General features: G+C 39.3%; 1 protein-coding gene across 3 annotated transcripts in view; it reads right to left on the bottom strand.

Moving 5' to 3' along the window:
- Nucleotides 1–13,654, bottom strand: part of ARMC8 (armadillo repeat containing 8) — a 108,112-nt gene extending 94,458 nt beyond the window's left edge. For 2 of the 3 annotated variants that reach the window (XM_040480282.1, XM_040480284.1), the window contains exon 1: nt 13,364–13,654. In XM_040480282.1, coding sequence (XP_040336216.1) covers nt 13,364–13,408 — 45 coding nt within the window. In that variant the 5' untranslated portion in view covers nt 13,409–13,654. The remainder of the gene's footprint in view (nt 1–13,363) is intronic. The other variant, XM_040480283.1, reaches the window with a different exon arrangement.
- Nucleotides 13,655–16,236: the final 2,582 nt, after the last annotated feature.

Below are 16,236 nucleotides of genomic sequence, written 5' to 3'. Positions count from 1 at the left end.
AGTAATAAAACATATGTCATGGGATGTAATATACAGTACAGATCATGGGAAATAGAGTCAATAACACTGTATTAATTTTGTTAGGTGACAGATGGTAACTAGACATATTGTAGTGACCATTTCACAATGCATAGAAATGTCAAAACGCTATGTTGTACACCAAAAAGTAATATTAATACTGTATGCCAATTATGCCTTAATAAATAAATATAAATCCCCACCACTTGGAAAAAAAAATTCTTAAGGAAGGGTTTTGAATGTCGAATTACTAAATTCCAGACTTACCACATACGGGATTTAACTTAAAAATTAAGAGAAAATTGTTCAACTGCTGTTTTACAACTTGAAGTAAAACAAGGAGTTTATTAAACAATGAAGACTAACAGGGTTAATAAGAAAATATCAAGCTATTTTATTTTGTTCATTAAAGTCTTGCCGTATGTACATTTCATTAAAATATAATGTTCTTTATTTCTAACATATTCAAGCATTGTGTGGCAGGAAGAACAAATGATCTGGCATTTGAAGACTTGGGTTTGAGTCCTCATTCTACTACTTACTAGCCTTGTGACTTGGGCAAAAATAAAAATTTGAGACCATTTCTTCAATTATAAAATGGTGACATTACCACATAGCTCAGAGTGTGAAACAAATGTAAAAGTACCACACAAATAAGATTTCAGGGAAATTCTATTTTCATATAAAAAAGATAAATGCTTTAACAAGTATACTAATGATTCTCTTGATTATTTATCTTCATGATTAAAGTCTAACTATCCAAAGATACCCTTTTTCTTTTCTAACCTATCTTTTTTTACCTGATGCCTTTTTCCCAGAGCACGCTAAGTACTCAGCAAGAAATAGGCATCTGAGTGCTAAACTTAAAAATCTAAACTTTCATTATTTGAGATTTTTAAAGGCCATTAAAATGTATAAAAGTAATAATCTGTGCATTTCTATAACTTCCATGATAACTTTAAGTGTTATGATGGACTCAGAGAGAATATAACAGTTAAGAAAACCAATATATAGTTCAAGAAGTAATCAATTTACAGTGTTCTTTCTCCCATACAACCAACCCAGAAGAAAAAGGGAAATAAGTATTTTATAATACCTGTTATTTGTTTATGTTACAGTTTACAAAATATTTCATATCTATTTTCTCATTTAAATCACGTGATCTTTAGAAATTAAAACGTAACGATTCTCAAAGGGAAATTCTGATCCCTAACATATGAATGTTTAAACTAGTAATTGCCAACAAAACAAACAAAACCCTAGTAACTGCCAATCAAATTTAACATCTCAATTATCCCACAAACTACCAGGAACTTCAAGATAAAATTGCTTTCATAATCTTCATCATTCAGCACTGTAAGGATAAATCTTGGTTTGGGGGAGAGATCAAAGAAACACAACTAAAAATATAGGATGTTTGAATTCCATAAAGATTCCATTTAAAACCTATTTCAGGCTGAAATCCAATATATGAAATATTCAATTTACCCTTGCATTATGCTAGGTGCTGGTAATAGATAAAACAGAGTACCTTACCCAAAAGGCATTCACAGTACAGAAAAGAAACATATATGTAACTTATGAGTGTAACTTACAGGATCAGTGCAATAAGTGGATACAAGATAAAGTTGAAGATATAATTAACTGAAGTACTGAAGTTAGGGGTGGAATGGGAGGTGATGTCTAAGCAGTGAGGATGATTAATCTGAAAAACTAGTCTTTTTTTCCTTCCTTTTCACCTAGCAAAATAATACAAGAACTCTAGGTGGAGAGCACAATACACGCACAAGAGAACATGGTGTGTTCGAAAAATGCAATTTAGTATTATGATATAGTATACACTTGGGAATCCAAAACAAAGCTGAAGTTGCACCCTTTAATTCAGTCAACAAATATTTAAACTATGCAGGCACTTTTCTTCTAGGCAATAAACAAAGACACACCTCCCCAAATTCACCTTTGCGGAGCTTCAGCAAGGGGAGAAAGATAAAAAGCAAAGAATGTAATAAATAAGTGATACAGATTAGAGGACTATACACAATATGGGAGAAAATGTTTAATAGCACATTTTATTTCCATGTCCTTATACTATACACTCTCACAAGCAGGTGGGAGGAAAAAGGGCAGGAGAAAAAGAGGGAGATACACACACCACTCAAAAAGTCCCATGTTCTCTGCAGTTCTAAAGAGGAACAGCACTATTCCCTAAGATACATTTTATAAATCCATGTAAGTGATTTTGGCTGTCAAAATGACAACAGGTGTCACTGATATCTAGTAGGCAAGGACTCAAGATGCTGGCTGGATGTTCTGCAATGCGTGGGGCAATGGGCCCACATCCAAAAGACTTTCCACTGTGCAGTCATGTAGGCAAAACAAAATTTTAAAAATTAATTATCTGAGGGGCCCCTGGGTGTCTTAGTCAGTTTAGCGGGCGACTCTTGATTTCAGCTCAGTTCATGATCTCACAGTTCAAGAGTTCCAGACCCATGTTGGGCTCTATGCTGACAGCATGGAGCCTGCTTCGGATTCTCTCTTCCTGTCTGCCTCTCCACTGTTCTCTCTCTCACTCTATCAAAATAAATAAATCAGCTTTAAAAAAAATCGGAGTCTAGAATCTAACTCAATTTTGCATATAAACACAAAATATGTTCTGTATGTTACAGTACAATCATTTTCCCAAAAATGCAACTCCCATATGAATAAGGAAAAGGTTGTACTTTGTCTTGTTAGGAACTTTACCAAAAAAGGATCATTGCAGAAAGTCACATTAAAAAAAAATAGACAATTCTTTCCTAATTTTGAGAGCAAAAAATCTGTCCATCTGGGCCAATACAAAAAAAAAAAAAAAAAAGAAGAAGAAAGAAAATCATCAACAAAGACTGACCTTTTCCTTGCAAATAGGTATCATGCCCTTCCCATGTATCCCAAAATTCCCACTTACCTCCAAATCAAAAAAAAAAAGAAGAAAATGCCCAAGTACTATTTAAAAAGATTTTGGTGTTTTGTTGTTGTTTTCTTTTAATTTTTGAATTCTGGTAAACCTCTGGCCCCATTAGAACTCAATGAGATTCTCATCCCAATTCTTTCACACCTGTCATATAGTATTTTTGCAACTATTTTTATTTTGTTTTTTTAAATCATGGGATTCATACTTTGGTGTTTCTAGAGGTTCGCAGCATTTCTCTCCCCCCAGATGAGAAATCTAGTTTGGCTGGGTCCTATCTGTGTAGAACATAACATAATTATGACAACTGAGACTCCTAGAATATCATCTGCTTTAATTTCACAAACTCAATCATGAAAATACTTAAATACTTCATTTTTAACTTAATCTACCTGGATAAGAGGCAACCCTCAACTTTCAATAATTAAGACTCAAAATAGGACTTTACATGTTAAGAAAACACTTTAAGATAAAGTGTAAATAAGTCCATGCCCAGAGTTTGAAAATAAAATTTTTAAATGTGTAAGACTGTACAGTTTTTTTCTGTCTTAAATTGGGTGTTTGGAAATTTGGCTCTGACACTTTACATAAGAGCATATGACAGTGCACAGTCTGCCTCTCTAGTTCTCAGTTTCCCCAATTAAAAAAAAATGGTAAGAATGAACTAAAGATTATCTACAGATTTCTTCCACAAAGACTCTGTAATTTTACACTCACACAAAGAGGGATTTTTTTCCATAATTCAAAAACCAGAGCACAGTTATATTAAAAGGGATATGAAAAGTAGTCTTTATTTTTTCTGTGGTGAGTTTTTAATGTAATAAAATATTATTATAGCTCTTGTATAATATCAACAATTGCTATAAACATGCTTTGGTGGTCACAAGAAATGGAAGCAATTTAGCATTCATGCTTCTTTCTAATCAGGTACTGCAGAGTTTATCCTTTTAAAGTATGGTCAAATCACAAGGACTTATTTGGGTCTGGATGATCTTTAAGGTTCCTTCTAACTATTAAATTCTATTCGTTTACTCTTCAAAGTAGAGGGGAATGTCTGAAGACCGGGAGCCAAGAGGAGACCCTTCCAGAGAGAGTAAAGGAACTAAGTAAAGATCTATGGTACGAACAGCCTAATCTGGAAGTCCAAGGAAGCAAAACCATCTCTGGGGCATAGGAATGACAAAGGTTGTGAGGGGTTTTACAAAGACTGAGATACTCTGGGTTGGCTGAGTTTCATTTAGATGCCTCCCAAGATGATAAAATAGCCCAGGAAATCCACTAGATTTATTAAAATGCTTCTCAATCTTGACATAACAGAGTAAGGCTATTCAGTCATGGTTGCAGTGTCCTGGACCATAAGAATATTGTAACTTGTTATTCAAGATTGAAATAATATAATGGCTTAGAGATCCTGGGTAACCATCTTTCATGGTACACCTTGTAAGTGTTACTGTCCACACAGGCTGTCTCCTGATTTTTAAAAAGGGCTTATTTGCTTTAGAGTTTTAGAGACAGAACACCAGTGCCTCGGAGCTATCCATGGTGCTTGACTCAGATGCAGCCCACCACTTACAACAATTGGTGCATTAGCCTTCCTACTAAATAGTACCATTAAGGATCTGTCTGACCCATCATCCACACAGTGGCCTGTGACAATCAGGCCAGTATCATGGGCCACTTGTAATCTCTGTCTATTCCACTTTGCCTGTGCCCAGACCCCCAAGTGCCTTACTTTGTCCCAGCATGGATCTCCAGCTAACCTACCCTTTTCTCCCAGGCCTGCTACTTCATCTGCTATACAAAACCCATCCTGTGGAGATGGTGTACTTATAGAAGATCACTGGCATACTCTGGGCAAAAGATTATGGTTCTTCCAAGCCAAGTCCCCACATGCCAAATGATACTTTATATGAGTTTTAAAACCTTACTATTATTACAATTTTTACCATTCAAAAATGAATATAAATGACCTTTAAATTTTGCTATATATGTTTGTGATGGACTTTGGGATCAGTAAAAAAGAAAAAAAAAGGAAATATTACAAGACTGATGTGTGAGCTAGTTTCAGGGAATCATAAACCACTTGAAATTATGTGCTTCTTTAGATAGATGCAGGTTTTTCTGGGGAAGAGGGTGTTGGTTCTCCTATCCTTAAAAGGTTAAGAACCACTGATCAATAAATATGGTAATGACTCCCAAATAATGATCACCCCAGGTTTAAGCACTAGATTTTTATGTTTGTGATGTAACAAATATATTTGGTCTTTGCCTCAGTTCCTGGCACAAAGCGACTAAAATCCTTGGGATTCCTTAAGTGGTAAGAGTGTCTGTGGTTATTCATAAGGATCCCCCTTTGAGCACACCTGAGTTTATGCTAATGAACGATTAGGCTAGGGCCCCAAGAGAGCCTCAGGATGAGACTGGTAACCAGAGAGACCATATGATTACAGGGCTGGAACTTCTAGTCCTACCCAGCAATCTCTGGGAAGGGGGAAAATGGTGGTGGTGGTGGAGTGGCAGGGGGTGGCGGTCGGGGTGGGGGTGCTGGAGATTAAAGTTCTATAAAAACGCTTGAATAAAATTTGATGAGCATCTGGGCTGGGGAATGCATCCATGTGCCAGGAAAGTGGCATACCCCAATCACATGGGGACAGAAGTTACTGCATTTGGGACACATCTGGATCTTGCCCTATGTGCCTCATCATCTGGCTGTTCACCTGTATCCTTTATAATAAACTGGCAAACAAAAGTTAGTATTTTCCTGAGCTTTGTGAACCATTCTAAAACCAAGGAGGGTTGAGGTGCCTGGGTGGCTCAGTAGGTTATGTGTCTGACTTTGGCTCAGGTCATCATCTTCTGGTTCGTGGGTTCGAGCCCAATGTTGGGCTCTGTGCTGACAGCTCAGAGCCTGGGGCCTGCTTCAGATTCTGTGTCTCCCTCACTCTCTGCCCCTCCCCCACTCACACTCTGTCTTTCTCAACAATGAATAAACGTTAAAAAAAAATTTTTTTTAAAGGAGGGTGTTGTAAGAACATCAGATTTATAGCTGGTTGGTCAGAGGCACAAAAAAACCTGGACTTGCAACTGGTGTCTCAGGTGGGGCAGTCTTGTAAGACTGAGCCTTTTACCTGCGGGATCTGACACTATTTTTAGGTAGGTAGTGTCAGAATTCAGTTAAATTGTACAACACCCAGCTGGTGTCCATAGAGAACTGGAGAATTGCCTGGTGGTATAGAAAACACTCCAGAATATCCAACTGCCTATTGCACACCTCTAAAGAGATGTCCAGAAAATACAGCAAACTCAGCAGATCTAAAATGAAACTTATTTTTCCTCCATACTCCCCTAACATGTTCCTCTCCTAATCCTCAGTAGATAATACCACCTAATTGCAAAGGTAAAAGTCCTGTCAATCACGTTTGATTATAATCATGACTCTTTTCCTCACTTCCCTTATCATTCACCAACAACTTTTTAGAAGCCTAATAAATTCTTAAAATACTCCTGAAGCAAAAGAATCATGTGTTCTATAATAATTTTGCAGGTGGTAATGACCATGAAATATTAGTAGACCCTATACGCTGTAAACTCTTCCTACTGCCTCCACAACTTTTCATTTTCATGAGGCAGCATAATACTCTTATCATTCCCCCTCCTCCAATAACTGTTATTATGAATATACTGGAGAATGTAGCTAACTCGTTATTCTTCTAATTTTATAGAAGGAAGTCAAAACAGTTTTTCCTTTATCAAAGTGACAACTGGAGGCTGTTTCTACAAAACAACTCTTATTTGGAATTCCTTTCAGTCCCATCTAAATAGTCCCAGGGATCATAGCACCACTGCTTAGTGAAGACTGCTGTTCTCTGGTTTCCAAAAGCTAACAAGACTTTTCCTTTGTATAACTCCCTATCTTTACCCAGAAGCCAATATGACAGATGGTACGGCAAAACAATCGCCAAATCAGAAATAAAAAAGATACAAGTCAAAACCACTGAAATTCCTGGCTCTTGGCACTATTTTAAAACTCTTAATGAAAATGGGAGGAGACAGGAAGGCTAGATCTCCAAGTGAAATAAAAGACCCTACACAAAGGTGTTCTAACTCTTGGTTAAGTTCAAAAGACTTCTTGAGCACTCACTGAATTCAGGTGGCATCTTTCCTTAAAGATACAAGATGCCCAGAAACATACAAATGAGCATCTGCATTCTTCATACATTGCCACTAAAGATTTAGAAGTTCATCCTGTTAAATTCCTTTTGGGACTGACCACCTTCTGACATACCCTGAGCTTTCTGGTGCTTTGTGGAGTGAATTAATGGCAAACTTCAAAATGTGCTGACCAGATTTTACTTTGCATTTATTACTAAAAACCAAGAGAGACCAAATTCATGCCTATAGTATAGCCAGGCTTACCTTCACATAAAAATCTTTCCTATTGTCAGTTGTCCATGTAAGAGAGCAAATCAATTGTTTATAATTATCAAGAACAGAACCAAATCAAGGAATACTCAGACTTGGGCTACCCTGTACACTTCTACCAGCCGTTGGTCAAAAAGGCATAATGGCACTAGGAAAACATTGTGAAGAAGACAACTAAAATAGATGCCTTAGCTGTCTATAGCAGCCTACAATGTTATTCAGTGGCATTTTATCAGCTTTCCTCTCAAATCATTACGAAGTGACCAAAATAAAATGCAATCATCCTCTTAACAGAGTCTTTCACAAAGCATAAATTTTCATTTCGGTTAAGTCCAATTACTAATTGGACTCAATTTTTAACTAAAAAAATTTTAAACAGGTCGTGTGTTTGGTGTTAGATCTAAAACTTCTTCACCAAGCCCAAGGTTCTGCAGATTTTCTCTTGTTTATTCTAAAAGTTTCATTTTATGTTTTACAATTAATGGTAATTATGTTTTATTTTAAAACAAAATTAATTATGTTTTACAATCTATGATCCATTTTGAATTAATTTCTGTATAAGGTTTGAAGTTGAGATCAAAGTTCATTTTTTAACCTATGGTTATGAGGATGAAAAGATAGGGGCGCCTGGGTGGCTTATGAAGTTAGGCATCTGAGTTGTTAAGCTCAGGTCACGATCTCCATGGTTCATGAATTCAAGCCCCGTATCGGGCTCTGTACAAACAGTGCAGAACCTGTTTCAGATTCTTTCTCTCTGTTCCTCCCTAGCCCGTATGCGCACACACCTGCTCCCTCTTTCTCAAAATCAATAAACATTTAAGAAAAAAAAAAGAGGAAAATGAAAAGATAAACTACAGACTTGGGAGAAAATATCTGCAAAGCACCTATTTGACAAAGGACTTATATCTAGAATCTATAAAGAGCTTTCTAAACTCACCAGTCAAAAACCAGCCTGATTAAGAAGTGGGCAAAAAGGACATGAAGAAATATTTCACTAAAATATTTCTTCATATTTCAATAGAATATGGATGGCACATAATGAAAATATTTGACACTATTTGTCATTACACAAAAGCAAATCAAGACCATGACGAATTATCACTAGACATCTATTTAGAACAGCTAAAACAAAAAATAACAATACCAAATGCTAGTAAGGGTGCAAAGAGTCTCTCATACATTACTGATGGGAATGTAAAATGGTACATCCACTCTAGAAAAGTGTCAGTTTCTTTGAGAACATGTATTTACTATACAACTTAGCAATTGCACTCCTGGGCATTAATCTCAGAGATACAAAAAGTTATGTCCACATAAAAACCTGAACATTGGGGCGCCTGGGTGACTCAGTCGGTTGAGCGTCCGACTTCAGCTCAGGTCATAATCTCACAGTTTGTGAGTTCGAGCCCCATGTCGGGCTCTGTGCTGACAGCTCAGAGCCTGGAGCCTATTTCGGATTCTGTGTCTCCTTCTCTCTCTGCCCCTCCCCAACTTGTGCTCTCTCTACGTCTCTCAAAAAATAAATAAATGTAAAAAAATAAATAAGTAAAAACCTGAACATGATTGTTCACTGCAGGTTATAATAGCCCAAAACTGGAAATAACCAAAACGTCGAATAGGTTAGTAGCTAAACTGTGACATCCATACCATGGAATACTACTTAGCAGTAAAAAGAAACACACTACTGTCACAACTTGGATGGATCTCAAGGGCATTATGTTGTATGACAAAAGCCAATTATTATAGAACATGACAAAATCACAGGTATGGAAATTAATGGTCACCAGAGGTTAGAGATAGCAAGGCAGGGGGTGTGGGTAGGTGTGAGGTAGCAAAAGGGAGATTTTTGTGATGATAGACTAGTTCTGTATCTTGACCGTGGTAATGGCTACACTATATACATATGATAAAATGATACAGAACTAAACATATATCAGTATCAACTTCCTGGTTTTGATACTGTACTACAGTTATATAAAATGTAAACAATAGGGGAAACTGGGTAAAGTGTACACAGCATACTATCTCTGCAACTTCCGTGAATCTATATGTCAGAATTAAAAGTTTTAAACAATCCAATCAATGTAAAACCATCCAAGAGTTTGGGAAACATGGGAGAATTTATAAATTTGTTGAAAAGGGTGATGTTGTAATGCTAAGTGCAAACCAAAGACGGATAGGGATGATCATGGTGCACCCTAGAAAGACAACTGAAGAGTTTGTTCAATTCCCTGAAACATAGTTCTACCATTTACTGAATGCCTATTATATGCAAGACATAGTGCTATAAATAGGAGTGGGCTTAAGAAAAAGAAAAGGTCAAGCATTTACCTCTGAATTAATTTACTAAGAAGATAAGATAGAACAATTGTTAAAAGCCCCAGGGCCTTTGCCCGGAACTTGCTCTTTTGTTTTTCTAGTTCGTTCTTAACCATCCTTGAACTTTTAGTTCATTGTCACTTCTTCAGAGAAATCCTCCCTACCTCTCCTCGATGTCCTCTACAATAGATCAGGTTCCCCTACCACATGCCCATACAGCACCCTATGTTTTTCATTCATAACACTAATCACCATTCACTATCAAAGAACTGTGTAATGATTTGGCATCTGTTTTCCCCATTAGGGTAAATTTTCCTAAGGGCAGAGACAGGTCTGCAGCTCACCACCGCATTCCCAAACCCAATGCCATACCTAGCAAATGACAGAAGCTCAGAATATATTACATGAATAAAAGCATACTATGCTATAATTCATATGTACAAACAACCAGGAAGACATTAAGGGTTACTGGGTTTGGAAGAACCCAAGATCACTTCAATTTGAAAAAGCCAGTTTATATGGGACAGAAGGTTCATGCAGAGGATATGGAATCTTACATTTAAAGCTGAACAGGATTATCAGCCTTTCGGCAATAGGAACCCACTAAAGAACTGAAACAGGAAAGCAGTGTGTCCAATGTCTTCTATAGGAAAATTACTGTGGAGAATGGATTTGAACTGAAAGAGTAACGCATAAGAGGCAGTAAGAATAGTTTTGAGGACATTGTGGTAATGCAGGCACAAAATGATATGAGAGGGTGGCCATGGGAACAGACAGATGTGTGAAACACTAAGAGCCAACAGACCTTAAGGACTGATTAGATATACGGACATGGAAGGGGAAGGGCCAAAGATGATTCAAAAGGTTTAACGGTGAGTGATGAAATAAAGTATCATGAACAGAAATGCAAAGTGATAATTAAATTCTCTTAGAAGGGAATGTGCTTTGTTAGAAATCTTAGGTAACATCCACACAATTGAAGATGTGACAACAGGTGGAGAAAAGTCAAGGTTGGCAATGTAACGTGTGAGTTGATTACAGTCAAGGTTTTAAGAGTGAATGAGATCTCTCATAGAGAAGAAGGTATATAGGGCCTTGAATGAAACCCTTAAAGCCATTGAACTGCCCTTGCTTGAATTACGTTTATCAAGCCACGGAGTCATTTGGACCATGAGATCCCTGAGGGCATATCTGATCTCATCCTTGCATTCCCTAGACATATACACTACAGAGTGTTGTACATAACTGGTGCACAGTAAGCAGCCTATGAAAGAAATAAATTATTTTCAAGATAATTAGTGATTAGTATTTCCTGTTCCACCTGCACTATTTCAAAAGGTGGTGCCATAATGGGGTCTTATTTCCCAAGGCTCTATAACTGATGAACTGACAGACAAGACTTTGGAAACGGTGAAAAAACTTTAAAAATAAATAAATAAGCCCTTAATGAGATTAGAACTAAAGCAAATCCCCACTATGAGTAGGGAATACTCTTCAAGAAGTTTCTGCATAGGGGCGCCAAGGTGGCTCAGTTGAGCATCCGACTTCAGCTCAGATCATGATCTCACAGTTGATGGGTTTCAGGCCTGAGACAGGCTCTGCCCTTACAGCGTGGAGCCTGCCTGGAATTCTGTTTCCCTCTCTCTCTCTGCCCCTCCCCCATGCATGCTATCTCTGTCTCAAAAATAAATAAACATTTTTTTAAAAAACTAAACAGGAAATACTCTTTAGTGAGGGAGTGAAACAAATGAAAAATTTCCACTGTATGCACTACACAAGTTGACAATGCACAAAAAGTAAAGAAGCTTCAGGTGAAATGAAGGCTAGAAAAGATAATTAAAGGGAATTAAGGGCAGTTGAGAGGCATACTTCAAAAAAAAGAAAAAAAACATAATGAGGGAGGGGCGCCTGGGTGGCTCAGTGGGTCAGGCTTCCAGCTCTTAATTTCAGCTTAGATCTCACCGTTAGTTGGCTTGAGGCCCTCGGCCAGCTCTGCACTGACAGCGTGGAGCCTGCTCAGGATTCCCTCTCCCTGCCTTGCCCCTGCTTGAGTGTGCATTCTCTCTTTCAAAATAAATAATTTTTTTTCAAGTTTATTTATTTTTGAGACGGATAGCAGGGAAGGGGATAAGAGAGAGACAGAGACAGAGGATCTGAAGTGGGCTCACTGACAGAAGAGAGTCTGACCGGGGCTTGAATTCACCAACTATGAGATCATAACCTGAGCCAACGTCAGATGCTTAACCAACTGAGCCACACAGGCGCCACAAATAATGAATACGTAAAAAAGAAAAAAAAATAATTAGGGAAAAGTCATTCACCTGCTCTCCCACAAAACATTCCTGGGTATTAGAGGAAGAGTAACAGGCTAATCTTATTCAGTGCTTAGATGAACAGTGTTTCCCCAAACTGCAGTATGAAATAAGGAAAAAGACTGCTAAAATTAGTCAAGGGACAAATTTGGTGACAGCCCTCCACCAAATTATCTAGGTTGCAGTATGCCACAAGGTTCTAACCCTCAATCATAGCAAATATCCTAAGTGCTTCCAGATAGGCCAGTGTCTCTGAGGGAGAAGTCAGAGAAGAATAAAGAAACCAGTTGGGGTCAGAGATTCTAGGAACCTGACAAGCCAAGTAATCTGTAATTCAACCACCCTCTCAATATCAGCTTCCACAAGTCTAAAAGATAGCCAACCATTCTTTGCCTATTTCCAACAACAGCAAACGGACCATTGGTAAAGTGACTATTCTGAGTTGGACAGCTCTAAATTGTAAAACCCTTTGAAGTTATCCCTCAGCAACTTTCACTCCCAGTCCTGGTTCTCAAGAGCAACACAGTGAAAGGTGAAAGTTGTATTTTGGATTTTAACTTAAAAAAAAAAAACAAACACAAAAAAACAAAAAACCCCCTAACAACTAGGTATTACTTCCTGGCGGATCAATACGTTTCCTTCTTCCAATAGTATGAAAGTTTTATTCCCCACCCCGCAATGTTTGACTCCCCTTTAAGGAAAAAGTAATGCCAGGCACAGGTTCCTCTACACCCTGAGCTGCGACCTCCAAAGCAAAGCGGAGAAAAGGGGCTTAGGCAACTACATAAACTAGAATATGTTGCAGCTGGTATGAAATCCCCGTTGCCAAGAAGCAAGCAGCTCTAGCCCGTGCCGGGACGCGACAGAAGCCAAACAGACCTGGCCTGGCCGTTCTCAGGCTATGAGGGCCAAGGTGCCTGCACCTCCTCTAGCCAAAGCCACGGGGGGCTGAATGGGCGCTTGTTCCCAGGCCAGCGGCAAGCCGGGCGCCTCACAGGGTAGAGCGCTCGGCCCCGGAGAAGCGGCAAGCTGAGAGGAAGGCTCAGTGAAGCACCTGGCAAAGACCAAGCCGCGCCACCGGGCCAGCTGCCCGTACGCCCAACCACCCTGTCCGCCAGAGGCCACCTGAGAAACGGCACCGGTGGGAGCTCCCGGAGTTGGAGACGTTTCTGGCTTAGTCGGGGGTCCGGTCTATTCCGCCCGCCCACCCTCTCTCTCCGCGGCCCAAAGATAAGCCGGGAAGCCACCCCAAGGGGTGGTGTCCAGGAGGTACTCCGCGTTTGGGGTGAATGCTGCGGGCCGGCCCGAGCTCTCGAGCTGGCGGGCAGCTGCGGCGGTCACTCACCGAGAGGACGCTCATGCGGATTGGGGTCTCCAACAGGCACGCCATCTTGAGCCTTCCCACCCGGCTGCGGCCGGTGCCGGCGCGGGGGCCGGCACTTTCGACAGGGAACTATTAGGCCAACGACAGGCGCCTTCTGCAGAAAGTCAGGTAGGTAGACGAGAACGTACCACGCTCTAGGCACAGTTAAAGTACAGCCAGGGCCTGCGGAAGGGAGAGGCAAAGAAAACCGCGCCAGGGGCCTCCCCTCGAATCGTCCTCTCAGAAACAGCAGCTACTCTCAGCCTGGGTTAGAGGTGGGAGCGGGCAGCAGTTTCCGCATGCGCAAAGAAGATCTGCCAGCCCCACCTGCCGCTCGCGGTGGGCGGAGCCACAGGGGCGGGGCTTCGCTCTGGCACTGCAAACTTCGCGGTTGATTCGTTACAACGCCTGAGCTCTCGTATTCATATTCTGATAAACTACTTTGTGTAGTCACGTACGTAATTTGAAGTTCACATTCACATTCATTATCTCCTTTGCACCAGACTTCTAGCGTTGTTATTATCGCCATTTTACACATGGAGGGACTGTGGTCTCAGAACCAGGTCTTCGGCGTAATCTACCCGACCCGTTTATTCTGGTGTGATGTTAAAAGATACTCTAGAACCAGAACGCCTGGGTTTAATCTTTGCTATTTATCATCTGCATTATCTCCAGCAAGTTACTTAACCTCCCTATGCTTCAGCTTTCTCTTCTGTAAAATAAGAGTTATGAGGTCGGAGAACTAAAGCTTTTTACAACATGCCTTCAATGTAGAAAGTGTTATATATGTGTTAGTATTTCCCCAGCCTCTGAGTCAAATAGAAAAAAAAAAAATGGGGACAAATATCTGAAGAATTAACACTAAAATTCTTCAAATAAAAATAAAAAAAATCTCCAAATAAAAATATGCTTCTAATTATATTTTCTGATTAGTTCAGTTTTCCCACTCCGCTCGTGTGTGTGTCTACAAAACTGCCCTCGACTTGACAGGTTTCACCTTCCTGCTGCCTGTAACCAGTAAGGTTTTCATAGAATGGTTGCAATGAGCCTTTTTCATTACTTTTCTTTTTTCCATTTTTATAGCCACTCCCTCATTCAGGCTGTTACTACCTCTCCCCTGGACTAGAGCAATAGCCTTCCGACTGATCTTGTAGCCTCTAGCCTTTTCACTTTGCTCCTCGCTGCTTTCCTATCTTCTTCCTGTTTAGGTATCCCCCTTTTTTAGAAAGTTCCCCTTAAGCCAAAGTTCCTCTTTGCTTTCAGAAAAACCCTACATTAGAACCTACTTTTGCTAACCAAAGAAATCCAAAGAGGAGGTTCACTTTTATGAAAAAAGGTAGTAAGTAAAAATAGAAGTCAGAGTTTGTTTTTGCAGGGCCCTAATAAAGGCATCCCTGAACCCCAGACAGCAGGGGAGAGTGGCATCCCCAAGCTCCTTCCCCCAGGAACTACACTGAATATCTCAGTATCAAAGCCCATAATTTTGAACTGTGTCTGTGAGCATTTGTGCTTTATCTGCATTTGTTTTGTGCATCTGTTAGCAAGATAGGCACCTTCTGCAGAAAGGCTAACAGAAGCCAAACAGACGTGGCCTGGCACTCTCAGGCTGTGGGGGCCTGAGAAAGGTATCAGAAGTGCCTAAGAGAAGTTGTTTTTCAGGTCTGGGAATGCTCAAAAATGTTTCCATATAAATTAATGTTAATTGCTTCTTTATGCCATTTTGACTTAGAAAGTTTTAATAAGAACACTTTAATTTTGGATAGAGGGGGAAATCTGTATTTGGTTTCCCAATTTATTGTAGCCCTAATCATCCTTGTTCATGGCTTTGTGTTTCCAAAGAAACTGTTGAGTTTCTGGAAAGCAGGAATTTCATTTTAGACTTTTCCTTTTGTAATATTTCCCAAACTTCAGTAATCAGTATACCACCCATGCAATCTTTGTCAATCTGCACCAAGACGTTATTATTCACTCAGTATTTTTCTTTAAGGTCAGTTTCAATTCATTAAATAGTTTTAGCTTCATCCTAAACCATAATACTCTGTAAAATCAAATTTTTGTGCCACTTATTTTATTCTAGTCCTTATTAACATAATAACTACAAAAAAGTATAAATGTCCATCCACCACCTAAAATCATGTCATATACTACATACCACAGCAGAGCAGAGAATAACCCTTGCACAGAGCATACAAAAGTATCAATTGAATTTTCAGCTGATATTTGTATCATATACAGTTGTGATAGCTGTATTTTATTCATGCTTCATCCATTAACTTAAGTAATATATCCTCCAGGAAGCCCCTTCCCCAGGTATAAGTTAAGTGACCCCTCCCCCATGCTTTTATGCATCACTATTCTTGCCACTAACATAGCATCTCCAACAATATATTGTAATTTTTTGTGATTGTTTACTTATTTGTCTCCCCATTATGCACTTCGGGCAGGTATTAGAAATTTTATCTACTAGGTCTTTTATCTCACTACCTAGCATAGAATAGTCACTTAGTAAATGCTTAGTGAATGAATTTTTACTTAGTTTGAACACTAAGGACAAATCCTGGGACAGTGATTTGGGTACAGGTAGTTTATTCAGGAAGTGTTTCCAGAGAACAGGATTGATGGGTCAGGGAGAGTAAGAAGAGAAAGAAGGAAAAGTCAATATAAGGATCCATTATTGAAGTCGCTGCTTACTCCTTGAGGAATTCTGAAAAACATACAGAATGCTCCCCTGGATTTCCCTCTTGAGGTTGGAGCATTTATCCACCACTTCCCATCCTGTATTGGTTGAGGGCTTCCCTGGGCTGTTAACTGTCCTGGATTTCACAGAACAGTGAGGTCTTCCTTAACCTGGTATA

The sequence above is a fragment of the Herpailurus yagouaroundi genome, unplaced genomic scaffold (assembly GCF_014898765.1).
Source record: "Herpailurus yagouaroundi ecotype Mexico unplaced genomic scaffold, PumYag 159, whole genome shotgun sequence".
Classification (NCBI taxonomy): domain Eukaryota; kingdom Metazoa; phylum Chordata; class Mammalia; order Carnivora; family Felidae; genus Herpailurus; species Herpailurus yagouaroundi.
This window is presented reverse-complemented; position numbering and strand designations above follow the sequence as displayed.